The sequence below is a fragment of the Triturus cristatus genome, chromosome 7 (genome assembly GCF_964204655.1).
Source record: "Triturus cristatus chromosome 7, aTriCri1.1, whole genome shotgun sequence".
NCBI lineage: Eukaryota > Metazoa > Chordata > Amphibia > Caudata > Salamandridae > Triturus > Triturus cristatus.
Window position 1 is genome coordinate 767206813 of NC_140590.1, and position 23075 is coordinate 767229887.

The 23075-nt window shown below is 47.4% G+C and overlaps 1 protein-coding gene across 3 annotated transcripts in view; it reads right to left on the reverse strand.

Moving 5' to 3' along the window:
- The window catches only part of LOC146810510 (guanine nucleotide-binding protein G(o) subunit alpha-like), a 433476-nt gene that overhangs the window by 96485 nt on the left and 313916 nt on the right, over positions 1-23075 (reverse strand). For all 3 annotated transcript variants that reach the window (XM_085617541.1, XM_085617539.1, XM_085617540.1), the window contains 2 exons: positions 14690-14864; positions 4560-4631 (listed from right to left, as the gene is read on the reverse strand). In XM_085617541.1, coding sequence (XP_085473667.1) covers positions 4560-4631; positions 14690-14864 — 247 coding nt within the window. The remainder of the gene's footprint in view (positions 1-4559; positions 4632-14689; positions 14865-23075) is intronic.

The window sequence follows — 23075 nt, forward strand, 5'->3', positions numbered from 1 at the left end:
TCTTGTGACACCGATTCAGATGTTGACTCTTTAAAGAACTCGACTTCTGTCCCTAGTGTGAGACGAGGGTTGGTGAAAGTGTGAGCGTGCACTAAACTGTCATTAGTTTGTCTCACTCGCCCGACGCTCTCTCAAAACTTAAGACATGTAGTTATTTAAAGTAAGCGTGCTGAGAACCGAAACCATTCTCAGTCTTTGCTCAGGGCCCCAGCGCTGACCCTTCGCACCAGCTATGAAGCTTTAAGTACCATTCAAGCCCTTCACGCACGGCGTGCATGCTCTGTTGCATTCCTACTCTCCCCTCCGGCCCTTAAGCACTCAGCGCCATGCCAGCTCCGCTGCGTTTTGACGTCCTTAGCATTTAAGTGCGACCCCGGAGGCCTGGCACCTTCCTGGCGCTACCACGAGAACCTGGTGCTCAGACACCACGCACCCTCCCGGTACGCGCTGCGTAGGGCCGCGTGCGCACCCGCGCATCGCCCACGTGGGATGGTTTCTGAGTAGAGGACACTGGGCAGATGTCGTCGTTTAATCATCTCGTTAGAAAAGATAATGAGCGCATTAGAGAAACACCAGCGGATTCAAATGAGAGCGCCAAGCGGAACCAGAACCGCTCCTGGGAGACAGCATCCTCCGCCATCTAATGACAAGTGACAGGTGCAATTAAGCAGGAAATTGGGAGGGGCGGGTTTCACACGAGAGCAGCCTGACACAAGGACAGGAGACCATTAGCATATGCAAAGTCAAGACAGCCTCTGCACATATTGCCACCAACGCCTAAGTCACCAACCACTGAGCACGCGCCCGCTCCCGGAGTGTCAACAACACATCAGTTAACACCAACATCCCCTACACAGACACTGACAATAGCAGCACCATGCTCTACACCGGTGCTGGCTGTGAAAATAGAAACGTCCCCAACCAGCATGGACATTATCACCCATATGCACGAAAACCAGCACTAACATCACTTAATACTAAAGCAGCATTGGCACTGACCGCAGGGTCATTATCCTCTATAACAGTACAGTCAACACAGGCAATAGCACCTACACCATCATCCACACACATATCCAATATAACAGAGCTTACAACCCAATCACTACACCAGAACTAACATCAAAATAGCCCCATCACAAACATCCATCCACTACTCCAGTGCAGACACCACACCTACAATGTCAATGAAGACACCGCCATCCACAACACCATGAGCAGTGACAGAAGCACCAGCAACAATACCACCAAAAGCACACCGGTGTAGACACGAGTCAACACCAGTGTGAACACGTGGAAGTTAGCCTTTGAACAAGTGAAAATAAGATGGAATAAACCAACGACAACTTTAACAACTTGTACCCTAACCCAGCAACCTACGTTACATCACTCACTTCCCTCTAGAGAACACTGACTAACAGAGGATGGCTATTAATTACCCTACCACTCCCCTGAGTCGGGTCGGTGTACCTTCTTCTGTACCTCACCTGCCCTGCTTACTCAAGTTGTTACAATACTCGTCACTCAACAGCATCAGTCCATCGCAGTCTGTAACCTGTGTATCCATCTAGATGTATGTTATGACTTATCAGGTTCAAACGGGTGCCGTGTTCAACTATCCGCGCACGTGCAATCAGACACAATGCCTGCACTCGCAGCGGATTTTCAGCGGGCTTTGCCATTACGTTAATCGCCAAGGCCATTTAACGTAATGGCAAAGCCCAAACCTTCCTTTTTAATATTTATAAGTCACTTCTAAGGCAGGCCTAATGAGCCCTGAAGGCAGGATGCATTATATTATAAAGAGGAGCATGTGGCTATTAACTTTTCAAGCCCTGGCAGTAAAAATACTGCATTTTCCACTGTGGAAAGTCCAGTAACCACATTGGCCAGTACAAAGTTACATGCGGACACCTCATCACTACTAACATTTGAATGGGACTACTAAATATGAAACTTCAAGGTATTAAACAAATCATTGCATTAAAACGGACTCTATAAGGTCAAATTTAATGTAATTTTCACACAAATGACAACGTTAGAAAGTTGCCACTTTGTTGTCCAATGTTCTCCAGTGACTGTTTACGGTTGCACACAAGCTGCTGCCCTCGAGACAAACATCTGCCCTCCTGGGGAGAAGTCTGAACCACTCTCAGGAAGGAACACAAAGGGCCTGCCAGCAGAAGATGTGCGACCTCCTCCCGATAGGATGGCAACAGGGTGCAATACTAAAAGGTGAGCTTCAAAGAGGAAGCCACCTTTAAAAGGCAAATGGTAGTCACACATCGGAGTGGCTGCTTTTTTGTTTTTGCAGACCGGCTGGCATCATGGAAAGAGAGGAAAGCTGTTGCCAAACTGATAATTCTGTGGGCATGTAGCTCTCCGGTAGCCACAGCCCTGGAATGGGCTAGGGAGCTCCACACACCAAGAGTATGGCTCTGCCATGTTGGGAGTGAGCAGAATGGTGCATTCTGGGCTAGCTAGATGCCACACTTTACAGGAAGTCTTCACTAGGCGGGAAGGGACTTGGTAGCTCATTGACTAGTAGACTCTGCATTGCCTCAGGGCAAGAACTGGGCATATAAATGGCACCCACACCCCAGATCATGTTTGTAGTGTAGAGAGAACCGAACAAGGATTTCCCAGACCTGGCAAAGAGAGGCTGCACTGAAAACTGGACTGCACCTGCAGCTCTTTGGGCTACCAAAAAGAGGTCTGAGACAGTGCTGCCCTGTTTGAGGAAAAGTCATCCCAGAGTTCCAGATAGAAAAGGCGACTCCAAGGGTCAGTTAACAGACTCCTTGTTACAGCCAAAAGAGCTGAAGAAGCTTACAATGGTGAGTTGGTAGCCAAGAATGCCTAATCGCCGCTGAGCACCAAAGTGCATCCTGGGAGACCGAGTCCTAATCCTCAAAAGTTGCACCCGAGTCTGCTGACCCGGGAGAGTGGCAGGAATGCAGTTTGATCGCCCCCAGCATAAAAACTGTTGCAGGTTAAAGGGAACCGCTAGTTAGGGTAACCGGAGACCAGTAGACCAGTGGTACCTGGCTTTGTGCTGGGTTACACCAGGACTTCATGCGAAACCGCCCCTGAGGCCAAAGCCGATCCACTATGTTCGTGGACTGAGGGGTGGCCACAGGAAGATCCCTGACAAGGGCTCAGCATCCTCAGCATCCTATCTAGAGCACTTGGATCAGGATCACTCCATTGATTCCTATGTCGGTTTACCCACAGAACCTGGAACTGGACTGGAGGCTGTTTTTATTGCAGGGTAACAGTTCTGTCAGACTTTGTTGGTCTTTGTGACTGGCTCCCTGCTGGAGTTGGTCGTCACAAGAGTGCTATTATAGCTTTTGTCAAGTTACATTTTGTAACCTAACCCTAAACCGCGAGTCATGGTAGATTACAATGATTTATTGCGTTAAGAGGAAATCTTATGGTTTCTTTAAAAATACATCTCTCCTGAACCTTCCAGTGGATTTTTGTCATTAAGGTGTCTATTTAAAGATAAAAATACTAACATTTTTATAAATTGGTGTAGGACTTTTTTTGTGTTGTGTTTCCTTCTTATTAAACTGTTTTGGTACTTCTAAATACTTTACACACATGTTCTTTTTATAAAGCCCGACTGTTCTGTGCCGCAGGTACACAGGACAGATTTAAGGTTTCACAAACAAACCTAACCGGACCTGGTACATGCTTGTGACTTTATTACATGGTGAGGCCGCACAACCAAACTATACAGAAAAGCTCTTTCCTCACAAACGCACACCGGCCAACTTCTCACATCCCACAAATACACAGATGTACATCCTTCACACATCTCCCAGATAAGCTGAGGATAAAGGAGGCCGATTAAGGGAGTGGATGACTATTTAGTAGAAGAGCAAGTCAGCGGTCTCCCCACGTTGGTACAAGTAAAACTGTGCCCTGTAGCTATAATAATGCTGGTATCCTTGCCAGTCACTGTGCAGCCTGGGTTGAGAGGGCACTAGCCACTCTCACTCAGAAAGGAGGATCACCTTAGGTGCCCTCCTGATATTAGAGTCCAGCATTGATGTCAAACAAAACCAAACACCATGAAAAATGTCCAAAATGTTGAACTATTTAGCTCAGTGGATACAACGCTGATTAAGCCAGAAAGACAGAACGGGCACGGCGACACAGCTTTTCCATGTAATGCATAGGATTATCGTCTCACCATGTTCCAATGCTATTCATCACAACCAGCACTCTCATAGCTAGTGCTCCAACCACATCCATCAGTGATGGCGCTTCCGCCACCAGTGTTCCAACACTTCCACCAGAGCCAGCACCCCCACCGTCAATGTTACAACACTGCGTACCAGAGCCATTGATCCCACAACCGATCATTCCTGACTACAGCCAATGCTCAAACACCACCCACCAGTCAGAGATCCCACTGCAAGCACTTTAACACATTCACCCAACCCAGTATTACTGCAGGCAGTGTTTGCACGCCATTCACCAGAGCTAGCGCACGGATAGCCAGCTCACAGCTACCACCATGAATGCTTCAAAAGGCAAATGAGAGAACTTACCATAGAAGCGTTTTTGAAGAAATTACTGTTGCAAACTGAAGCAAAAAGTTTCATGCTCTCCCGAAGCCGATTCTGGAAGAAGAGCGATATAAAAAATGTTAATTTGCCCAGAATACTTAACCGTGGACTCACGCTTGGCCCTGGATTCCTTCTCTCACCACCCATCCTGTCCCACCTGCACTCTACCCTATGAAAAGCTCAGTCCTGCTCCCCCGGAATCTAAGTCCTCACTCCTGCCCAACCGGTGCTCAGCTTTTCCCCCTTATCTGGATCGCTTTCCTCCTCCCTATTTCATGCCTTGGAGCAGAGTTCTACCACATCCCAAAAATAAGACGTCACTTAAATCCATCCCAGTCTGCCACACAGAACTCCGCTCCCCAATAACAAAGACTCTGGGCAAGCACCTGCCACCAAGGAGAAATGAACGCTACAGAGGCAGCAAATGTGCATCCTTCCAATAAAACTAATTGATAGGCAACCTGACATATATCAAGGCCACTGGCAATTCTGCAGCTGTGGCACTTTCCGCATAGTTATGGATTTGCTGCATTTGCCACATAATCCATCATCTGCTGCATAATCTGCACACTTTAACAATAACAAGGTGTTTCTACCTAAAATGGATACAACGTTACCAAAATCACAGCAACTAGTATTGCGGTGCAGTGGAAGGTCCTATGAAAAAAGTTGACCGGTCATCTTTCGGTTGCTTATTGCTGTAGTTGTAGGTTAAGCTGCTGCTAATGAGGTGAAACCTTTGCCCAAACATTGTTAAATATTTGAAAAAATGACAAAATTATGAATTAATACTATCACAAAATGTGTTGCATTAGGTTGTATAATTTGCCTTTTTATGCCGCATAAGAAAACAAGTTACGTACCTGTAACTACAGTTATCCAGTATTGGTATCTTTCATAGATTCACCTGCCTGAATCATTCCCCTTCGCCGAGGCGGGAGTCCCCGGTAAATAAAAAAGTAGTGCCAAAATGTTAGTAGTAGTAGTAGGCCCAAAGAAAAGGCCTAAAGCCTATATCTTAGCAGCCTATCTACCTCATTATGCAAAAAGAACCAAGAATTTGGTAACAACCAATCAGACACCAGCACCCTTCTAGAACCCTCTCAGCAGAGCCAGTTCTCCTCAGATTTTCGTAGCACAAGTGGGCAGTAAACGTCCCAAGATATATAGAACTGACTCTACGGGGAGGCGGGTGGGTGCATGTGAATCTATGAAAGATACCAATACTGGATAACTGTAGTTACAGGTAAGTAACTTGTTTTCTTATCCAGTATTGGGGTATCTTTCATAGATTCACATGCCTGAATAAGAATAGCGAGCAGTATACCAAGTATACAGTCGTTTGCGGATGGTGGGAGACTAGTGCTGATACTCCCAAGTTGCATCCACAGCTTGTTAACAAGAGGTAAGGAAAGAATCTTAAACCCCGAAACATGCAATCTATAAAGAGAAAACAGCATGTAATGCAGTAACATTGAAAATGAAAGCAAATCATTATTGTAAAACATTGCATTGACATACCAAAGATATCCACATATTACATGTTAAAATATGAAAAAGGTACCTGAAGATTTCTCAAAGAAACAGATGTCGCAGTACCGCTTGTCCAACTGCTGCCTCGTCTCGATGCGTAGATTGGAGGCAGTAGTGTCTCGTAAAAGTGTGGACATTTTTCCATGTCGCAGCACGGCAGATATTTTCTAGAGTCACACCAGCAAACAATGCTGTAGACGCTGCTACTGTTCTCGTGGAATGGACCTTGGGTTTCCGTAACAAGGGCCTGCGACCTTTGTCATGGCAGAAAAGGATTGTAGATGCTATCCATCTGGCAATGGTGGATTTTGTCACCGCCTTTCCCAGGGTAGTTTGGCCATAAGCCACGAACAATTGATCGGACTTTCTAAGGTTCTTTGTTTTTTGAAGATAGAATTTAAGACATCTCTTGATATCAAGAGAATGTAAGGCTCGTTCCACTGGAGTAGATGGATTAGGAAAGAAAGTTTTTAACGTCACCGGTTCATTAAGATGAAACTGTGACGGCACCTTAGGGATAAATGTTGGATTAGTTCGGAGGTGCACGTAGTCTTGAGTGAAGTGTAGAAAAGGTTCCTTTACAGTAAATGCCTGAATTTCACTCACTCGGCGAGCTGATGTTAAAGCCAGAAGTAAAGCAACCTTCCAGGTAAGGAATTTGAGGTCAGCCTTGTGGATGGGCTCGAATGGATGCTTCATTAATTGCATTAAGACTGTGTTGAGTTCCCATTCCGGTGGCGGAAGTCTGGCCGGGGGAAACTCTCGGAAAAGTCCTTTCATAAACTGCTTAATTACAGAGGATGAAGAAAGAGAAGGGCCATGAGCATCCCTTCTGAATCTGGAAAGTGCAGCTAAGTGGACTTTGACTGAAGGGAAAGAAAGTCCAGATCTTGCCAGGTGTAACAAATAAGGGAGGATCTGTTCTGCAGGAGCATCCACCGGGTGCACCTGGTTTGCTTCACACCAACAGCAAAACCGTTTCCATTTTAGACAGTAAGTTTTTATCGTGCTGTGGGCTCGTGATTTCGTTAATATATCCCTACAGTCTTGAGGGATATCCAGGTCCTTAAACTCTAAGAAGTCAGGAGCTATGCGTGTAAATGTAGGGACTGAGGGTCCGGGTGGAGAACCTGACCTCTGTTCCTTGACAGCATTGTGGGCGTCGGGAGAAGACGGATCGGCTGGTCCTGTGATAGCAATAGGAGCTCCTGAAACCAGTATTGGCGTGGCCATCTGGGTGCAATCAAGATGAGACGACAGCCCTCCAACTTCATCTTGCGTATGACCCTCGGTATTAGAGGTATCGGGGGAAAAGCGTAAGCACAAATCCCTGACCATCGCATGGACAGGGCATTCCCCCTTGAGCCCTGTTGAGGGTATCTGCTGGCATAGAAGCGGCATTTCTTGTTCTCCTTTGTGGCGAACAAATCCAGCGGTGGTGTTCCCCAAGCTCTGTTTTTCGGCTGCTCTCTGGACCCTGACTGGCAGGCCTGGTGGCCATTAGGTATGTGTCCCCCCGCCCAGGCATCGCTTGTGGCAAAAAATCTGGGAGTGAAGGTTGACAATAATCTGTCACTGAGCTCACATTTTCTTGGCCTGGTGGGTACCTGCTTCGGCATTCTTAAGATGCTCCGGAAGTTCCTGCCTCTACTTACAGAAGAGCATAGAAAGATCACTGTGCAAGCCTTAATAGGCTCCAGATTGGACTATGCGAACGTCCTTTATGTAGGTCTTCCGGAATATCTGGTTCAGCGGCTGCAGGTTGTGCAGAACTCCGCGGCCCGTGCTATTTTTGGTCTCCATAGGCGAGCGAGAGCTTCGGGTCTGGTGCGATCGCTTCATTGGTTGCCCATCCGGAAGCGGATTATGTTTAAAGCACTGACCCTGGCACATAAAGCGCTATTTGGCGCCGGAGCAAAGTATCTACAGCGGAGACTGTCTTTCTACCGCCCAGCTAGATCTCTGCGGTCGGAATCTTTGTTTCTCGCTGTGGTTCCCCGAGTGAGGAAGGCCCGCACTGGGGGTCGCTCTTTTAGTTTGAGGGCCCCTCAGTTGTGGAACTCCTTGCCTTTGGACCTACGGTCCTCCTCTACTCTCCTTCTGTTTAGGAAGAGCCTTAAGACTTGGCTTTTTAACCTCTAGGGTGTTTCTGTCTTTTTTTCTGCTGCCTGTTTTATGTTTTTTTTGTTTTACTGAGCTGCCTCGATAAAGCGCCGGGACACTCTTCGGAGTAGCCATGCGCTATAGAAATAAAGGTTTATAACAGAACTTGAGCTTGCTCTAGCTCCCATTCGTGGCAATCTGATTGGGATCTGCTGAGCGTGTCCGCTAACGTATTGCAGAGACCTCTGACATGTTCTGCTCTGAGGGTTATGTTGTGGAGTGTGACCCATTCCCACAACTCCTGAGCTTCCGTGGACAGAGTTGCTGATCTTGTCCCTCCTTGCTTGTTCACGTAAAACATGCTGGTGGTATTGTCGGTCCGAACCAGAACCGAAGAACCTGCAATCCTTGGAAGGAAAGCTTGCAGAGACAGGAAAATTGCTCGCAATTCCAGACTGTTGATGTGTTTGTTCTTGTACTCTGGAGACCACTTCCCCTGTATCTGTAAGTCTTGGAGATGACCTCCCCATCCTTCCATGAAAGCATCCGTAGAGAGGACAAAGTCTGGAATCTTCTATATGAAAGTGAGCTCTTCTGATAAGTTGGGTATGTGGGACCACCAACGTAGAGCGCTCTTTATGCCTGAAGTGACTCTGAGGATGTCGTCGAAAGAACCCATCGCCTGCTGCCACTGAAGGTGTAACTCCTCCTGCAAGGGTCGCATCCGGAGCCGTGCCAGAGGGACGAGGTGTATTGCAGAGGAGCACATCCCTGGGAGCGACGCAAACATGCGGACAGAAACTGACTTTCTTTTGGAAATCAGGATTGCTAACTTTTGAAGACGAACCTGCCGTTCGTGAGATAAGAATGCCTTGCAGCGGACGGTATCTAGCAGAGCTCCCAGAAAAGGAAGGATCTGCCTTGGGTGTAATTGAGATTTGCTCCTGTTGATCCTAAGCCCCAGAGTGTGGAACAGACGAAGAGATGTTGTCACGGCCGTCTTGACTGAGCTTTCCGAAGGACCTTTTAGCAACCAGTCGTCTAAATACGGGAAGACTTGGATTCCTTGGGATCGTAACGCTGCTGCCACTGGAGCTAGGCACCTCGTAAATATCCTTGGGGCAGATTTTAACCCAAACGGGAGCACTTTGAACTGGTAATGGGCGCCAGCCACTGTGAAGCGAAGATACTTGTCATGCTTTGGATGAATTGGGATGTGAAAGTAAGCGTCTTCCATATCTAAAGAAGCTAGAAAATCTCCCTCGTTGAGGCAACTTAGAATTTCTGCCAGAGTGACCATGCGAAATCCCTGCTTCTTGAGGAATCTGTTCAGATTGCGAAGGTCTAAGATTGGGCGCCACTCCCCTGATTTCTTCTTGATGAGAAAAAAGCGGGAATAGAAACCCGTCCCCTTTTGAAGTGCAGGAACCTTCTCGATTGCGCTTTTGAGGAGTATCGTTAAAGCTTCTTTGAATAGTAAGTGAAGACGAAGGGGAGGGGGTCCCTTGGGTGGTGTGTTGGGTGGCTTGGTGACAAACTCTAAGGTATGACCGTTGTGAACCAGGTCCAGAACCCACTGGTCCGACGTAAGTTCTTGCCACTTGCTCACAAAAGTTGAAATTTTCGCACCCACAGAGAGGGGAAAAGGAGTGGAAGGCGCCCTGCAGAAATCATTGCTTCCTTGTGGTGTCTCTTACCTGATTCTGCGATCTTTTTCGTCAGCCTTGACGAGAGAAACCAGACGTGTTGGTCTGTCTGTAGGAAGATTGATATGATTGTCGATACTGAGGCTGGTACCTACTCTGTTGGGTAAGATAACTCCCTCTGGATGAAAATCCACGGCCTCTTGCTCCTCTGAAGGTACCTCTTTTGTATTGCAAGGAGCCCAATGATCTTGCGGTATCAGTATCGGTTTTTATTGCTTGGAGTGCGTCATCTATATGCTTTCCAAACAACGATTCGCCATCATAGGCCATGTCCAATATTTTTGTCTGGACTTCTGGTCTGAACGTGGTAGCCTTAAGCCAGCCCTGGCACCTGAGAACCGCAGCCCCAGCCAACTGGCGAAAATTCGTTTTTTCAATATCCAGAGCGCAGACGATAGTCTCTGACGCTGCACGCTCACCCTCCAACAAAATCTTCCGAGCGTCTTGTCTGTTGTCCTCTGGGATGAGGTCGATAAAGCTTGCCATTTCTGACCACATTTGGCGGTCATAACGCCCTATTATCGCTAGCGAGTTGGCTGCCCTAGTTGAAATTTTTTTCCCAATTAAATCCAGGCGTCGTCCTTCCCTATCCGGTGGTGTAGTGACAGGTGCTGCCAGATTCTTAGATTTTTGTTGGGCTGCCTGAGAGATAACCGAGTCTGGACGAGGTTGGCCAATGAGACAGGAAGGACTGTTGGCAGGAGCACGGTATTTTTTGTCAATCTGTGGAAGCACCGCTGGCACTGATGCTGGATTTTTCATGATTTTAACTCCTTCCTTCCAAATATAGTCAATGATAAGGATTGCTCTTGTAACCTTTCTTGACTCCTCTTTAAAGTCATGAAGAAAACAATCAGACTGCTCAATGGTAACCGGCAAGTGGAACCTGGTCGCAGCGCGCTGCATAAGGTTATGGAACCCCCCTATATCTTCTGGGGGCGAATCAGATGGTAGAGGGGTGGGTGGCGAAGGCATAGGGATTATATAAGAATCCCAAGGGTCTGCTGGGTCTGGCAGCTCGCCCTCTTCCTCCGAGGTCGAATCTTGACCTTGACGCGGGTCCTGTGGAGGATCAGGCAGTTGAGGCATTGGGGCTGGATCTTCCGGCAAAGGCAATGGGTCCGGCTGCGGCGCAGTCTGCGGAACCTGTGGAATGACTGGCTGCGGTGGAAAACGCTGCTTATAATCTGCAAGCATGGCTTGCAGGTCTTGAATTAAAGTCGGCGGCAGATGTGATATCTCGCTCCGACGAGGTTGTTTGTAGCAAGGTCTATGATGCGGAATGACTATGTCTTCCTGATAGTAATGCCCTTGATAATTGTCTTCCTCCTCATCATCATCCTGACATTTGATGTGCAGTTCAGAAGGATGGCGAGCAATCCCAAAGGGCCCTTCATCCTCGTCATCCTCATAATCATCATCCTCACCCTGCACATATGTTTCTAGGAGATGTGAGGGAGTAAGCGGTGATATGTCGCTGCATTCCTGCCTTTGAAAAGACTTTAGTTGAAAAGTCCTGATGGAAATTGGAGTGGAATGAGCGGGCGCCATTTCCTTTGATGTTAATAGGCTTGTAGTGTCCATCGTCGACGGGATCGTCGTCGTCGACGGTGTCTTCGCCGTCGACGGTGTCTTCGCCGTCGACGGTGTCTTCGTCGTCGACGGTGTCTTCGTCGTCAACGGGCTCGACGTCGACAGGCTTTTCGCTGGCGGAATCGTCGACGGGCTTCTTTGTGAGGATAGTAATCCTCGTTGACAGAATAGGAGAGGTAATGGCCGTCGTCGTGATGGTTTCCGTCAATGAAGAAGCAGATGAGATGACAGAAATCGTAGATGAAGAGAAAGGCACAGAGATTTTGAAAGGCTTTTACTCACAGTTTGTGTCCTAGCCTTGACCGCAGAATCCTGAGGAGAGTGCGCTTCAGAAGTAGAATGATGAGATTTCTGGCGCTTCTTCCCCTCACTGGAAGAGCTGTCCTGCGATCTAGCTCTCTTGCTAGAAGTAGAGGCTCTGTCATCCTCCTCAGCCGAAGAGGATTTAAGCCACAAAAGCACTCTCGCCTCCCTATCCCTAAGAGTTTTTGTAGGGAAGGTGCGGCAAATCTTGCAATCTCTTGCCTCATGTTTAGGGTAGAGGCAGTAGATGCAGTCTAAATGTTGATCATCAACATGGACTCTCTTCTTTGCGCAGGTCCTGCAGGACTTAAATAAGGCCATCTTGTCAGACATGCTGAAGCAAGTTGAAAACTGAGAGGCACTCAGGGAGACTCCCTTCCACACGACGTGCGGTGAAAATCTGACGAGAACTGGCTCTGCTGAGAGGGTTCTAGAAGGGTGCTGGTGTCTGATTGGTTGTTACCAAATTCTTGGTTCTTTTTGCATAATGAGGTAGATAGGCTAAGATATAGGCTTTAGGCCTTTTCTTTGGGCCTACTACTACTAACATTTTGGCACTACTTTTTTTATTTACCGGGGACTCCCGCCTCGGCGACGGGGAATGATTCAGGCATGTGAATCTACAAAAGATACCCCAATACTGGATAACTTAGTCAACCCTTCTGCATAATTTGGTCCTCCCCTGCTGCTTAATTCCAGTGATCATGCGTATATACAGCTATGCAATATACATGCCTGTCAGTGAACTCGCGTCAGGACATCCAACCATGACATGCGCACAATAACTTCTAACAGATCACACTGGACAGAACTCCTCACACATATTCAGCACTCACAAGATATGCCATATTTTTGTTATAATGCACTAGCTGGCAAGAAACACACTACACCGGGGGGGGGGGGGCATGTCTAGCTATCTAAAGAAATGGAAGAGTCCCACAGTCCTGCCCTGTGCACAGTTACATTCCACCCAACAGCTCAATGAAAATGACAACCACGAACTGAGCGAGAATAGGACCCAGACAGCCCAGGATAGTGACTGAGGAACTATGTGGAAGTCTAAAAAATACCACAGTAGGATAAGGCCAAACGCATGCAGAGTAGGCGCTACAAACATTCCTATAACAAACATATTCCAGTCACCTCCTCTCTTCAGATCGATTGTGGCATTGCATCCCCACTCAGGGGGATACTACCCTCCTCTGAGTTTAATGCGTCCATCTCACACCCCAGCTAAATCCCCTTCCCCCATACACCACCTGCTTCCTGTGAGCTCAACCCTACCTGCTGCAGAGCCCAGTTGTGTCTGATCCCCCATGTGTGGATGTATGAAGTTTTTGTCCCATGAGCTCCGCCTTGTCCTACTCTTCAAACTGCATCATCCCTCACCCCCAATCAAGTCATCCCACAGCACTAAGTCCATCTTCGTTTCCTTCCCTTCACGTCTAAGTATACTCAGTCGTGCCCCCACATTTCTGGGCAAACACACCCTCCCCAGCGCACATCCTTGTCAGCTGCGCTCATACCCTGCCAATATAACTGGCAGCTCGCAGGATATGCCTCTTGGATATGTTTAAAGCCAGTACAAAGCTGAAAGTTAAAGAGAGCGTGTATTCATTTTCTTTTCGATTCTTTGGAAAATATAAGGCTAGAGAAAAGGCTCAAGCTGTCCCTAGTCCAGACCTAAAAATCTAAAAACGTGCTAGGAAGTCAAACAATTTATGCATTTCGGTGGATTTTAATGATCAATTCACGGATGCTCTGAAGTATTCTTAAACTGACAACTGGTCAGTGTTTTGACATGACTGTCTGAGAGTCCATCCTATTACTTCCTCTCCACAGATTAGAGGTCTTAGAAATAGGGTTAACAGTTTCGTTTTCTCTCTTGTTCCCCAGATTTAATAAAAACGTAAGACAGGGCGAGAACTCCTGGAATCTTTAACTAATTGTTACTCCTATTTATATAGAGCTTACTCTCCCTGATGAGGTGTCGAAGCACTTTTTTGCAAGTGTAGCGCTCTATTCCGGAACCCAAAAAGTGGTGGATTAGTATCGGAAAATAAGAGTTCATTTGAGCGATGTGGATTCCCTTTTCATTTTAGAAGTCACTTACTTACACAAGTCCAAGCATATAAATATTTATACTGAATTCTCAAATTTAGGCATGTTATTGTATTACTTGGGACAGAGATACAATACCAAATGCTCCCACTGCAACTTGTATGAATATAGTACGTAATGGCCAAAATAGTCTCTTAATATTCCTCAAAGCGGATGTGTGGCTTCTTCTAGACTTTACTTGCCCCACCTGACTCATTCAGGATTTGGCACTTAAATGTGGACAGGAGTGGGCTCACGACTATTGGAAGGGGGTGGGGTTGTTTGTAGATGTGTGATATTGGGGACTAGTGAAGAAAGATTTAATGCTCCAAAAACCTCTACTCAGGTAGTATGTTTGTGCAATTCTTTATCACTGGTCTTGGTAGTGCCTCCAACTTGTTCTTTATTGGGGCCTTAGCAACTTCGGTCCAGAAGTCCATTCACCTCCCCATTCCCTCATCTTGTAGCAGATTCACAAGCACCGTTGGGTCTTTGGCAGACTTCCCAGTTTCCCAGCAATTCACACAGGAAACACCTTCTTGTGTCCAACTCTTGGGTTAAGTCTCCCTTTCAGCACCGGAGTTCCAGGGGGACTTGTAAAGATCTCTCCTGAGGTACTCACACTCAGCCTGGTTTCAGCTGTATCCGAGGAGCCCCTGAGCATGCTAGACCCAGCCCACTACCACCAATGACCTCACAGCAGGTGGAAACACATGACCTGACCAGTGGGCACTGCACGCTTGCACGCTACCGCTCTTCCTTGTACCAACTTACCAGAGGGGCAGCGGCATGCAGCCTCCTGTCGTCATCCTCATACAGCTTCAGGTCTTCCTTGAGGACCTTTGTGTCATACGTGCCGAGTGCTACCACAAAGAGGACAGCGTTTACATCCTCAAAGCAGCGAATCCACTTCCTCCGCTCTGTGCGCAAGCCGCCCACATCATACACCCTGCAAGAGACAGGACATCACATGAGGATACACACCTGGGACACTTCATGCCAATGGTGCCTACGGGTACAGACAGCGCCCAGGGCAACAATACCTTCCCCTCTAGCAGTGCTGACCGAGATCAGACCTGGTTTGGACAAGGCCTCCGAGTGCGCTGGAGGACTGTCCGTGGAGAGCGGGAGACTGACCGCAGAGGAAAGTGGCATGAAGGGGAGAACAGGAGGGAATGGGATGCTCTGAAGCCCACTACTTCTTTCACAGACCATAGCAATGTATTTCAGGATTGAAACATTTCAATTCTAATTATTCACAACAAAATCATTGATATTGCTCATGGTTTCTGATACTGCTAAGAAACACTGGCAAAACCAACAGGTCCAGCTTGCAATATCAGAAAACTCACATAAAGGCACCCAAATACTGGTTAGGTGGCACACTGTGTGAAGCACAGGATTTTAGTTTATATGTTTTAAGCAACACTCATAATTACATTGGGCACGCCCCTTGGCAAGGATCCCTAGTTAAGCGGCTTTCTCCCATGCTCCTCTTTGAATCCGCCAACGTTTTCATCCCACTTAAAGCACGGTCAAAAGACCTCAGCACTACCCAGGCAAAGTCTGCGACACACTTCATCTCTCATCAACGCACCTCAAACCGCTGAAGACTACCAAAAGACCTCAGTCTTCTGCACACCTTGATACCAACAAACTACCTCCTTTCTCAGAACATGCCACTCACACACTACAACAGAGACGCTTTAAGGCATGGGCAAAGTGGGCTCCGCCCCAAGGCCCCAGCCTTCCAAACCCCCACCCCATCCCCCCCCATAGAGCAAGCTCGGTTCTCCTGAGAGTCTTGCCCTGTTGACCTTGAATAATTCTTAAACAGATTGTTTTAAATACCGTTTTCCTTTAATGTATTTTAATGTGGGTGATGTGCGAGAGTCTGTTACAAACATTTTGCAGAAAAATGTGTTTGCTTCACACAACCTCGATAAAAAAGTTTCTTTTAGATGACAATAGGACCGCACATATGAGAAATGGAAAGGGGTCACAGAGATGATTTGCTTTTACATTAGTGACATGCTGCGGTGTTACACTATTGAAAACGCCTCATTATCCCTGAATATCGGATGTAAATACATTTATAAGTTGAATTAGTGCGCCTGTGCACTGTCAGTGACCTCGCCAAAGAGAGCACGAAAAAGCTGAAATTGAATCATTAATTCAGAGCTGTTCCGAACACGGGCCCCCAAAATACATTTGGCCCAGAGCCCCCATAATACATTTGGCCCCGGGCCCTCAAAATCCTTAAGACGACCCTGCACTACAACACTCCTCAAGCCACACACCAGGCTTGATCTCTTAAGATCTTACCAACAACACATCTCAAGGAACGGGGTGAAAGAGGAGAGGGAGCAAAAGAGGAGCCAGCAAGGGTGGAGTGAAGGAGGGAAGCAGGGACGGAAAAAGAAAGACTGGGCAGGAGACTGAAGGCGAAGTGGCTAAAAAGAATAGGAAGGACGGTATAACACCAACACTCTCAAGATCATACCACCAACATACCTCAAAGGAAGGGAGAGAAAGAGGCAGGGTGCTACAGAAGTAAGAAAGGGGTGAAGTAATGGAGCGAGAGCAGATCGAAGGGGAATAAAGAGGGCATGGGTAGGAGATGGAAGGAAAGAGGCAAAGGGAAGAAAAAGGAGGGCAGGAAAAAGGTAAGGAGAGCACATCACATGTAAACAGCTAAGGGGAGAGGGGCAAGCCACACTCCATCTACCCCTTCTCTAACTCAGGACAATAATTCTGGACCACAGGAGAGTAGCCACCATCGGTGCAGTGCACCGGGGGCCACTGCACCTTGACCATGCTGTATTCTGCTACCTCAACACCTGTCAACAGAGACCATTTTCCTGGTTTGCACCAGGACCCATGGCATCTACCACTGAACCAGCGAGAGAGGGCATCTGTCTGGTTCATGCAGGTTCTGCTGGAGCTCTTCATAGAATACTGCAGGGCCAAACTTTCTCTAACTTTCTATGGACGCTAATGAGAGGCTAGTTTCACCTAGCTTCCAACAACAAAAAATACACTGTGTGTCAAAGCCGTTCAATGAGTGCTTTTAGGTGTCACATTATCCCAACCCTCCCAAAAGCCCCCGCCTCTCCTACACTGGAGAGCAGAGATGCTAAACATTGCCTTCGGAGGCTGCCAGTGTAATGAAATCTTCCTACATTTCCATATTCCCCTGTCCCTGCTTCGCAGCTTCATCTTCCGCCTCCTAAATCAGGAATGGCAGGGGAGATATGAGCGTCTCCCTTGTGGAATATGAATCAGCGCCCACCCCGGGAGCTCCAGCTCTCCACAGCTGAAAACAAGGTAAATCCACTTTCTGCCACAGCCCTTGCTATCACGTTGACAGCGATGGGGTCAGGGATTCTCGTTCTACTATTGCTCTAGGAAGGATGAAAAGCGGAGTGGACCCGCCAAGATTCCAACCTGGGACAACGAAAACACGTGTGTTATTATTATCATCACCCGACTCAAAGGTTCTCATTTTATTGCCCTAGGAGGGATGGATGAGAAGAGTGGAACCAGCAAGATTCCAGCCTGGGACAATGAAAACAAACACAGGTTCCAGGACTGTGTGCATTAGTCCACGGATCCACCAGGCAGACACACAAAATAGATACAGCAAGGCCAGCAGCCCTGCAACATTCCCTGTGGATCTCGGAGTTCTCATATCAGATGGCCCCAAAATAGGTAATCATTATGACGACATGAGGGGGTGAGGGGAGAGGGGAAAACAACAAAAGAATGTTGGGGTACACAAGAAAAGATAGAATCAACAGAAAAGGGATCTTGTATTGCCACTGAACATTGCACTGATATATGGTAAATACTTCTCTGGATTATTGCATTTAGCGTTGGGAGTCCACAAGGAAATACTGTACAGGAAATACTGGACTGAGCTGCGTGCTGGCCCCTACATTATTTTCGCTTTATTTCAACGACGTTGTTTCCATTTTGACTCACGCTGATGTAGATGCAGCCTCTCTGGCCAAAGTCAAAATCCCAATCTAATTTGCAGATTGAACTCTTTTGCTCTCAAAGACCCCAAGCGGTCTCCAGAAACTCTTAACGTGTTTTGAAGAGTTCTGCATTGTTAGGGTCTGGAAATCAACATGACCAAAACCAAGTTGATGACGTTTAACACCCCACAAATCCTTCAAAAAGGGCTTGAGAGGGGAAACCATTAGAAATTGCTCACAGCTTTACGTACTTGGGCATTATTTTTTAGCGATAATGTGTCTTGGAAGACTCAATTAACAAAACCTGTCAGAAAACTTAAGCATCTAACGGGGCAGTTCACAAAGAGTATAAAGTCTCCTACAACAAACCTACAAGGCCTGCTCTCCACTTATAGGAGCCCAGGGTCTGTCCTTTAAGGGGCCGAGCTAAGGGGGTATTGCAAACAGATGCACTAACGATTACCAAAAATAAATTCTATCAAAAATTGGCATCTCTCCCTGCTAGTATTCCCTTGGTACCACTTTTCACGAACTTGGGCGTACCAGATAAAGCTAGACTTCGCCCGCTGTTATACTGGAGGCGCTTATGGGCTACCCCAGAACTTGCGTACTGTACTCTGCCCTCCAGGATGGTATTTCTGCTAGCCACTCTGTCAAAATCCCTTAGTTTCTGCAAGTCAAAGAGTTATTGCACCTTATTGGGGCCTCTGAGATTTGGATGAATGCAGGCACCACTTCCTTTCCATCTAAACCGGCCTTGAAAAAACTATTGGTCAGCAATCGAGGCCAAAGCTTTAAGACGATCCGACCTTCCCAGATCATCACGTGAATTTCAGGGTTTTAAGGAACACTGATGTTACGAGCCATATTGGGACAAAGGGACCACTCCCGGCGATAGAAAGCTGTATTTTCACTTTAGAGCAGGCACTCTGCCCCTAAGAGTCTTTCCGCTGCACTGGTCCGAAGGGGCTAGTTTTTCTTGTCCACTATGTACATCCAGAGTGTGTGTGACATGTTTTTGTTTGTTTGTCCATCTTACGCTTGCCCAAGCAAGTACTGGATAGCCCTTACTTTCAGGAGTTTATGCCAGCGTAGCCAGTCAGCGGCACTTCGCATTTTGGGGGCAGACTACAGTTTATCCGTAGCTATTCCTGTTGCCAAGTTTTTAGAAGCCATGTGGACATTGCGCAGGAAGCTTTTCTCTCTTGTATAATGCACCTGACACTTTTTACTGTGCCCAAACTCAAAAGTTTTAATACGGTTTTATCTATTTTAACATTAAGACATTTTATGATAAAATTATTGTATTTTAACGTTGTTTTTTATTGATATTTTTTGAGTATTGCGTATGTACTTTTAAGGCACTGGTGGTCGAAATAAAAGTATTTTTGACTTGGAAATACTGTATGCAATTCTGCAGGTATCATGTCGAGCATTGTATCCACCTCTGGAGGCCTTGCCCGGAGAATTGTGTTCAGTTCTGAAGGCCAGCTCGGTCACGCTGTGTCAAGCATTGAGAGGAACCTCTTGCATGGAGGCCTCATCTTGTGCATTGTGTCCGGTTTTAGAAATATGAAACTTTGTCTCCAGCTCTGGAGGCTTCCTCTGGAGCACTGTCCTCAGGGCTGTGCCGGCGTATATGGAGTGCTGTGTCCACTACTAGAAGACTCATCAGGTGTGTTGTGTCCACTTACGGAGGTTCCAGTTTTGGAGGCCACCGCTGGCATACTGTGGCAAGGTCTTGGATCTCTGCTATGCTGTGTTTTCTGGAGGCCATCGGTTAAGTTCTGCTGAGTTAAGGAGGACTCATCTGCATTGGCATGTCCAGTTCTAGAGGCCTGATCTAGAGTACCGTGTCCAGTTAAGGACGGCACCTCTGTTACATGCATACATTTTTTTTAATGGTTTTGTATTTCTTTAGAACAAGTCTAGCTAAGGAAGCAAAAAAGGGATAAACATAAAAACCATTTCAGACGATGGAACACTTTGAAATGTTGTGCAATAGCAGGAGTGGTGTTGCGTTCACTTCTGGAGGAGTCCTGTGAACTATTGTGTCAAAGACCTGAAGGTCCATCTGTAATATTGTATCTGGTACTCTGTGTACAACCTGAAGTATTACTACATACAGGTCTACCTCCTGCCTATTATGCTGTGTGTTTCTTGTTGCAACATTTGGCATATTGTGTCCAGTTCTTGAGGTATCATTGAGAAGTACGAGTTACTTACCTTCGGTAACGATGCATCTGGTAGAGACGTTGTCTAGCTGCAGATTCCTTAACTTAGAATATCCCCAGGCGTCAGACTGGATCCGGAAAAAACTTTGCAGCAGCACCTCTGTGCGCCGGGGGACGGCGTCACACGACCCTGCCCTGACGTCGTCCACGTACGTGATGTCAGCAAGGTCATACAAGTCCCTCCCGGCGTGCTGACAGTTTTCTTCGGAGAAACTTTTCCGCGATACAACGCGGAGCCGCCAATAAAAAAACTGTGAAAGTATGAGAACAGTGTGCGATAGATGAAAATTTGTTAATGAACAAAGAGGATGGAGCAAGGCACCACCGTCAGTGACAGAAGTAGACACTACCTACACACAGGTGAAAAAGCTGTGAGACAGAACCTCGCAGGCTAAGCAAAGACCCTTACCTAGTGTATGAAGGGAAGAACATTTCAACAGACAGAAACAGACTGACAAAAATAGACTGTCAGTACCATGCAGAACCTTGCCGTCCAGCAAGAATGGAGCACAGAGAAAAAAGACCACCACAGGAATGAGGAGTCTGGCACTGCCCCTGTAGTAACGGAGGTCTGAAACAGAGGGGAACAGAGCCCCAAAGAGGACGACCGTAAAGGAACCCAGAACCCTGAGCCAACGGAGAAGGCGGAAAAACAGCAGGAGAAGAAGAAAATGAAGAGGAATCTCCTGGTGAAGGACAACCTAAAAGGACCTCACTTTACAGATAAGAAACCTTTGACAGGAAGGCAACGGTATTATTGTGACAGAAAACCCTGAGGGGGAGTCAGTGGTATAATGGCAAATTTCAAAGGGACGCAACAATGTGAGCACCCATGGGGGAAAAAAAATGCCAACTGTAACAGGGGGACCAGCGTAGAACCCCACTTGGCAAGGCCCTCGCAGAACAGGGAGGCTGGGTGGGCGTTAAGGAATCTGCGGCTAGACATCGTCTCTACCAGATAAATCGTTACCGAAGGCAAGTAACTCGTACATCTGATAGAGACATCTAGCCGCAGATTCCTTAACTTAGAATAGATACCACAGCCATAGCCCTAAGGGGAGGTGGCTCTGCGACAGAACAGAAGCTCCAAGCATTTGAGCTGGCAACAGAGTCACGGACAATTGGGAAGGCCATGGCGGAACAGCCAGACAGCAACCCAAATAGCTCAGAAGAGCAAGAGGTAACGGAATGCAAAACATCCCAAAAGTGCCAGATTGGTGATACACCATACCAGTATAAGCATGAAAGATAGATACGGCACCAGCCATATACCAGAACCAAGGAAAGAGAGAGGAAGTAGGATTCTCTCAGTGTAATGGCGTACTATGTGAACACCGACCAATGTCGAGAAGACACATGAAGAGAGGCAAACAGAGCCCGCCAGGCTACGGCCAAGGACCAAAGGCTAAGAGATAGAAACCAGCAATGTTTCTAGAATAGCAGGCGGGGACAAGAACCCCGCCAATTGCACACCCAGCCCCAAAAAGGGGAAAAACAGGGGTGAACAGTGAAAATGTGAAGCACGCAGAAGCAGGCCACCATAGAAACATGCACAGAGCACACAGCCACAGAGACCAGAAGGTGGCGCACCTAAAATAAGTACAAGGCCGCTCGACCAGGCAGGTGGAAGGCCAAAGTGAGAGCCAGCACATGAAATACAGATATGCAGGGTGTAGACCCAGGACGACTGACAGTAGAAGAGTTGTCCTGTATGCCCAGCTGATATCAAATAGATAGCAAACTAGGGTGAACTGAAAGAAGGAGGCACCTCCGAAGTATGGAGCAGCAGAGTCACCAAAGGACCAAGGCGTGGAGCTGCATAGTTGCAGACCACACCCTCCGAATGGAAGAAAAATAACCTCTGTCCAGAAAATAGATTGGCCAGGAACTGGAAACAACTCCAGTAAGTGGAACACAAAAGAGTGCTTTGTCAGCGATGCCGTATGCATAACTGAATAACTCACTGAAACCTGGAGACTTCGGACCCTACGTCGCCGCCTCGAAGAGAGGGGAAGAGGTAGAAAGAAGAGTACTCAAGGAATATATATATATATATATATATCAAACACGGGTAAACCATGCATAACCATGGATGACAGACAGAAGCTGCCATCAAGCGTGAAAACAGTCTGAAAAGCTCTCAAGGAGTAGAAGGAAGCAATAAGCAAGAGAATGTATGAAGTACAGAAGATGACGCCAAGGCCCAACAGTGAGTGACTTACAATCGGCAGACAAGAGTACCAGAGGACGCATAGAGGCCAAGGAATCCCCTAGGCCCTGGCTGGTCATCAATGACTGGCGGCGGGTGGCGAGGAACATGGCGGCGGCAGGCTGACGCCCGTCGTAGGAGTCTCGAGGCCGGCAGATAGGCACAGCAAGCAATGAACACTATACGATGAGGAGTTTCTCCCACATTTTAGGTGAGCAGATATCGGTTATCTCCTACATTACCAACTATCGGATAACCTGCTTTCATTCTTTTTTTTCCGTTGGTCGAGGCACTGGAGTGAAGATCTGATCCATCGCGCTCGGGGGCACTAGGACCCAGCAAAGACACGAAACTGACACGGACCCGGATGTTCCTCGTCGACGCTGAGGCAGCGGAGGCAGTGGTGTTGGCGGGGAGAGACGAGAGGCTGCATGAAGCAGTACAGAGGGTGAAGAAGATTTCAGCTCTACAGCAGACCGGAGGAAGCAGGAGGACGCTTTGGTGTAGGGCACGAGCTGCTCTGTTATCAGTTCAATTCCGTGGTCCGGTATGCCGTATCTCCTTTCCTTCCTGCCAAACAGGGATAACCTGGGTAAGGAGCTTCCAGAGAGGGAAAGGTGGTGTGTATGAGTACATGGATCTGATTTCTGCGGAAATTAACTTAGATACTCCCTGTGGTGTGGCGAGCGAGGTTGAGGGAGTAGAGAAGTTAGGAGGAGTTGAGGTGTATTTGAGGA